At 57.5% G+C, this 6,742-nt stretch overlaps 1 protein-coding gene across 1 annotated transcript in view; it reads left to right on the top strand.

Annotated features, from left to right (window-relative positions):
* The window catches only part of Otog (otogelin), an 84,826-nt gene that overhangs the window by 51,407 nt on the left and 26,677 nt on the right, over positions 1-6,742 (top strand). Inside the window, exons 34-39 of the mRNA XM_004634954.2 lie at positions 735-852; positions 1,589-1,668; positions 2,106-3,853; positions 4,581-4,749; positions 5,029-5,174; positions 5,759-5,848. Coding sequence (XP_004635011.2) covers positions 735-852; positions 1,589-1,668; positions 2,106-3,853; positions 4,581-4,749; positions 5,029-5,174; positions 5,759-5,848 — 2,351 coding nt within the window. The remainder of the gene's footprint in view (positions 1-734; positions 853-1,588; positions 1,669-2,105; positions 3,854-4,580; positions 4,750-5,028; positions 5,175-5,758; positions 5,849-6,742) is intronic.

Raw genomic sequence — 6,742 nt, forward strand, 5'->3', positions numbered from 1 at the left:
TTTCCCCCTCCATCATCTGTGCCTCGGTTTACTCATCTGTAACCTGGGGGTAATCACAGTGGCTACTTCAGTTAGCACGATTGGGAAGACGAACACACACACAGGAATTCTGTAGTGGCGCACTCGGTGCAGTTTAAGAGGCACTGCCCTCGTGATGCGAGCATTAGCCCAGCTGCCGGGACACTCAGGACAATGCTCATGTGTGCGCTGCTCCTAGAGGTGCCCTCAAGGGGGCCCTGGGGACCAGAGGCAGCACTGGGAGAGAGTGGCCTCTCGCCTGTCAAGAGCCACCTGTGCAGGAGAGCCCTGGGCTCAGCTGGGGAGAGTCCTGGCACCTCACCTCCCTCCTCAAGGGAGGGTTTCTGCTTCCGCAGAGGTTGCCGGTGGCCCTGCTGGAGCTGGAGCAAGGGAATGTGATGCGGGGAGGGTTAGCACCAGAGGGGAGGACAAGGGGACAGCTGCATGGGGAGAGATCAAGGGCCCAAGCGTCCTCTTGGACCACACCCAAAACCCAGCTGCAACTACCTGCCAGAGCTGCCCCAGGCTTGACCCTACACCAGGTTTGCAGCACCCCAGCCCTGGGACCCACAGAGCCAATCTGTCACCATGGAGACAGCCCCTTCTACGCTCCTCCTGTCTCCTCTTGGGCAGGGAGGGCAGGGGCTGAGTGCTATGGTTCTTCTGTGCTCTGGCACCTCACTCAGAGCGGACTCTGGGGTGGGTCACCTTTCCAGATGCCAAGCCCTTGGTGGCTGCCTACCCCGTCTGTGAGTGGCGCTATGATGCCTGTGCCAGCCCCTGCTTCCAGACCTGCCGGGACCCAGGTGCAGCCAGATGCCAGGATGTACCCAGGTGCGGGGTGAGGGACTGTGGGCGCAGAGGCAAGATGTGTGCACGGGTATACATGTGTGCATACTTGTGCACATGCACACGTGTGAACAGGCTTGTATATAGTCAGTGGGCATGAGTGTGAACACGTACTAAGGTACACGTGTGTGCTTGGATACACCTGTGTGTGAGTTCATGTGTGTGGGGATGGGTGGGCTGGGCTAACTGAGCCTTGACCTGTGAGCATGCCATGTGACATGTATACCTATTTGTGCATGATGTACATACAGCTGAATCACACAGCTGGACGTATGCATGTGTGTGAGCTGCATTATGTGGATGGCGTGTGCAGTAGTGTCTGATGTCTGTGGGGCCATGTGGAGGTATGGGATGTATGTATATATGTATGGGTATGTGACTACTTCGGTACCCTGTAGGTTTGAAGGGTGTACATAAGGGTATGTGAGCTGTACCTAGGTGGCAACACGTGAGCGTGTCACACACATGTGCCTAAGCATGTCTTGTTCATGTGTGTCTCCTGCTCAGCCTGAGGTGGGGATGGGTACATGTACCATGCCTTGTGTAATATGTGGGAATATGTGCATGTGTGACATGTTCCTGTGGAGGTTCCTGTGAGGGTTTCATGTTAAGCATGTGCACATATACATCATAAGGAAGGTGAGACCCATGATCTATCCAGGTAAAAAGAGTGGTCAACCCTGAATTGTAGACCATTAACCCCACCCTGCTGCATCCCCAGGATAGAGGGCTGTGTCCCTGTGTGCCCTGCCCCCAAGGTCCTGGACGAAGTCACGCAGAGATGTGTCTACTTGGAGGACTGTAAGTAGCCTGCCCTTGCCCTTCCTCCCTCAGGTTCCAGGTCCCCAGGGTCTCGCTGAGTACTCACACCCAGAGCCCAGCTCCTTGGGCAGCAGGGTTAGCCAGGCCTCCGGAAGGAGGGTGCTTCAGAGCAGGCAGAGGCTCCACCCCGTCCACTCTCCCCACTTCCCAGAGAGAAAAACGAGGCCCAGAGGAAGCACAGACCCACGAGGCTCTGATGAGGTCACCAGGCACAGCTCAAGTCTCTTGGCTCTGCCGGGCAGAGCAGAGTGCACCGCAGAGCTGCTGCCTCTGAGCTCCCCCAAAGCCAGAGCAAAGGCTCCCTGCTGCCGGGCCGCTGGAAGCTGCCCTCCCCTGCACCTCGGTCCTGCCCAGGGAGACGGCTTTTGGCCGCTGTGCCTACCTTTTGACCCTCTGCTCTCTTCCATCTGCCCCAGGTGTGGAGCCAGCTGTTTGGGTTCCCCCAGAGACTCTTGGCAATGACACCCTGCCTCCTGGACAAGTGCTGCCCACCTCTAGGGACAAGTGGCCACAGGATACGCCCACAGCCTCCACGCCCATGCCAGCACTCGCCCCAGTAGCCCCACTCACTGTGGCCCTAAACCCACTGATGGCAGCCACTGAGGGACCAGTGCTGTCCCCAGGTCCCACCCAGCCCACCCTACAGCAGCCCTTGGGGCTCACTGCCTCCAGCTTCTCTGTGCCCCCCACAGAGGCCCCAGCCAGCAAGGGAGGGACCGCCAGTCTCCCGGCCACCTCCCACCTCTGGGAATCTCCATCCTTCCCCTTTGCCCTGCAGACATCCACACCTGGCAGGACATTAGGTGCCAAGGAGACCACCAGGGTGACTGTGACTTCTGCAGGGAGCCCCGACATCACAATCTCCTCCCGGTCACCCTCTGTGCCGCGCTTCCCACTCATGACCAAAGCTGTGACAGTCCCAGGTCGTGGCTCCTTGCCTGTTAGGACAATAGCCCTGCAGCCCTCCTCCAGGCCTGGGGCTCCCCCTGGGGTGACTTCCAGGACCCCTTCCTCCTCGGGCTTCCACTCAGCTTTTCTGACACTTACCGTAACTGAGGCCATGAACAAGACAGGGACCCCACAGGTGCCACTGGGCCAGAGCAGCAGTGTCCCAGCTGTGGCTAGCACAGGAGCAGAACAGGGTCCAGTCAGTCCCCTTGCCACCAAGGGCATGGAAGAGGTCCCATCCACAGGCAAGGGCAAACCTGGGCATGGTGAGCCTATGCCCCAGCTGACATCCCCACAACCAAGTCAGGTCTCCACAGCCCTGCCCCTGCTCACACAGCCCAGTCCTATAGCCCCAGGGCCTCCAGCTCTGGCCCCAGAGACGCCGACTGCTGCCAGCCTGCCCACAGGTGCTCAAGGGCCAGGTCCCACAGCCTTGCTGTCTCAGGAGCCAAGCCAGCAATCCCAGCTTCTCTCTGGACTGCCTCCTGACACCGGCCTGCCCCTGGCCAAAGTGGGCACATCTGCCCCGGTGGCCACTCCCGGCCCCGAGGGCTCTGTCACCACCCCTCCACACGAGCCTCAGGCCACATCTCTGGCAGTGGCCTTGACTCCTCGTGGACAGACACTCAGCCCCGCACTGCCTGTCACCCCAGCTATGGGGACCCACGTGCACCCACCCAGTCACATAGCCACGCAGACAGCAAGCACAGCTCCAGAGCTGCTTCTGGGGGCCACGCTGTCAACCTCCAGAGTTGTGGCTGTGGCTGCAGGGGCGGCTCGTACAATCTCAGTTGTCCCCCGCAAGAGCACCACGCAGAAAATGGCCATCCTGTCCAAACACATATCCCTGCCCACTCCTGTGCCTGGCTCTGCCAAGGGTGAGCCCACCGGGCTGACACCAGTCATGGCCCACACTCTTGCTCCCTTGGTGACAGAGGCTGAGGGCCTGTGGGCCAGCACAGGGCCACCAGGGCCCACGTCCCATGCTCTGAGCCGCATCTCAGCCCGGACAGCCACCTGGGAGAGCTCACTGGTTCTGCTGCCTCAACTGGTGGAGGCTCCAGGAATCACAGCAGGACCCCAGCTGCCAGTGGTGCCCATGGGTGAGGCCACCACTGAGCAGTTGGGGCGCTCAGCCCCGGCCCATGGCATCGCAGCAGGCTCAGCTGAGACCTCAGCAGCCACCCTTGAGGTCAATGCATCGGCCACCTGTGTTGTGAGTGATCTGAACAGGGGTTGTTCCTCTATCTACAGACCCTCCATTTACACTTTCCCTCCCTTGTGCCTGGGACGCCACAGGCCTTCATTCCTGGGCCCTTACCAGCAACCAGGCTGTGAGGAGAAGACCCTGTGTGTGTCCCTGCCCCACCCTCCTGGTGCCCATTAGATGGGTGATGTGATGTCCAGTATGTGACAAGGAGGATGTGCCTGTGGTGACAGGTGCTCATTGTGCCTGAGGACGTGTGTAGAAGCTGTGTGGATGGCAGCTTTGGGTTCACATGCTAGACTTAAAGTGAGTGCTTGTGTAGCTGTGTGTGTGTGTGCGCGCGCGCATGTGTGTGTATGTGGTGCATAGTGTTGTGAGATGTCTTTGTGTGAAATAGGGAGTATGCATGCATGCATGAGAGAGAGAGAGAGAGAGAGAGAGAGAGAGAGAGAGAGAGAGAGAGAGCAAGCTTGGATGCCTGTGAGCATGCGCCACTTGCTGTGCCTGCTCACTGTGTGGAGCTCTCAGCACTAGCCAGGCGGTCATGCCGAGTGCTGAGGTCTTTGGCATCCGTCCCTTGGTCCCAATCTGATGCTGTGTGCACCTGTGTGCTCACTGGGTGGAGGGTGACTTACCATTCCCTACTAGTCTTGCATTGTCCAGCAGACTTGGGGGTGAGGTGGGAGCTGCTGCTCTCAGGGTAGACAGTCATCTGTTCCTCTGCTTTGTGCCTCAGCCTATCACAGAACAGGACTGCATCCGCCACATCTGCATAGAAGGCCAGCTGATCCGTGTGAACCAATCACAGCACTGTCCTCAGGGTGCTGGCCGCCCCCCCTGTGGGGTCCTGGGCCTCGCAGTGCGGGTGGGTGGAGACCACTGCTGCCCTCTCTGGGAGTGCGCCTGTGAGTCATGGGTCAGGGGATCCTCTGTGTCCCCCTCATCTCCTTACTCTAGTGTGACCTCCACCTTGGTCTGTGTGCTCCTCTGCCTCCCCTTCCTTGGGGCCTGGCAGATTCCCCACAGTTGCACCCCCTGCTGTCTATGAGGTGCCCTATCCAGTGGAGCTCCTCACCCCCAACCTCTGAGTCACCCAATAGGGCCCCAGCAGCAGCTGCTCCACCTTCCTAGGGGCCTTGGCCAGGGAGGCATCTACTCTCCTTGTGCCTCGCCCTTGTCCCCAGGCCGATGCTCAATCTTCCCCGACCTGAGCTTCGTGACCTTCGATGGGAGCCATGCAGCCCTGTTCAAGGAGGCCATCTACATCCTCAGCCAGAGCCCAGAGGAGATCATCAGCATGCATGTCCTCGACTGCAAAAGTGCCAACCTGGTGACAGCCCCTTGCATCCCGCCCTGCCTGGGGATGTCTTCGCAGGGAGGTTGGGCCAGGAGCTGGGTCGCAATGAGCGCCAGTGGTGGGGACAGATGTGGAAGCCCTCACAGCAGCCTCTCCCTGTACCTCCCTCCATCTTCCTGGAGTCCTGGCCACAGCCTACCTGCTGCAGGCCAAGTGACAGCTTTCCTGGGTGATCATGGGGAAGAGTTGAGTCAAGAGCGCCACCTCCTGGCTTGGCCCGGGGCCTACACTATTCACAGCCTGTGCCAGCTTTCTGGGCTCCCTGGGATGGCACAAGAGCAGGGGAGCTGGGATGAGGGGGACACTCCCAGGCTGATGCATGTGATCATGGGGGTCAGCTGCCTGGCACTGGCCAGTACGATGCCCCTGAGAGCCGGGCAGAAGGAGGCAGCTTTTTTCAAACTGGGCTTGCAAGGAATCAGGGAGGCCAGAGATGTTCCATGGGGCTCTGTGCTCCGTGTGCACAGCACATGAACGTGCTTGCCTTGTTGCACCTGCCCCTTGGGGGGATGCTCGGGGCAGGACTCCGGGTCTGTGAGCATGGGCTCTTTCTGCAGGGACACCTGAACTGGCCCCCGTTCTGTCTGGTGGTACTGAATGTGACCCACCTGGCCCATCAAGTCACCACTGACCGCTTCAACAGGAAGGTGAGTATGTCAGAGAGGTGGCCTGCAGGGCAGGCAGCATTTTTCAAGGATATGGGGGGGGCAGGTGCTCAAAAGTTAGTGGTGACTGGGGACAGAGGTGGAAGGAGGCTCTCTTTTTTTAAAAATGCAAAAATAAGATGTATTTGGAAGATATTTTCATTAGAATGCTCTTCTCACCCTAATATCCAAGGCAGAGCAGTACCAAGAGGGATATAAACACAGTCTAAGTGACAGGAGACAGTGGTCTTAATAAGTAAGTGCTGTTAGAAATATCTCATTTTGGGTTTGATCCTTGGAACCGCATGCTGTGTCAACCCCATCCCCAGGCACGATGAGCTGGCCACCAAGACTGGGTGTGATGAGTGTGGTGGCACACACCTGTCATCACAGCCCTGGGGAGGCTGAAAATAGGAGGATCACTATGAGTCCAATCTGTGTAGTGAGACCCTGTACCAAATACACAACTACATACATTTTTTTTTTAAAAAAGAAAAAGAAACATCTCATTTTTGCTATTACAAAAAAATACTGTGGCCATTTGGACACAGTAATTAATCTAAGTCCCCTTTCAAGAAGGGGACTTAGCTTTTGGCTCTCTGAGCAGCACCATGGTGGTAGGCAAGAACAAGCATCTTACAAAAGGCAGCAAAAAAGCAGCCAAGAAGCAAGTGGTTATCCATTTTCTAAAACAGACTGGTATGATGTGAAGGCGCCGGCTATGTTCAACATAAGAAATATTGGAAAAACACTCGTCACCACAACCCAAGGAATCAAAATTGCACCTGATGGGCTCAAAGGTCGTGTGCTTGAAGTGAGCCTTGCTGACCTGCAGAATGAGGAAGTTGCCTTTAGAAAATTCAAGCTAATTACTGAAGATGTTCAGGGCAAAAACTG

Source organism: Octodon degus, unplaced genomic scaffold (genome assembly GCF_000260255.1).
Source record: "Octodon degus isolate 3935 unplaced genomic scaffold, OctDeg1.0 scaffold00067, whole genome shotgun sequence".
Lineage (NCBI taxonomy): Eukaryota > Metazoa > Chordata > Mammalia > Rodentia > Octodontidae > Octodon > Octodon degus.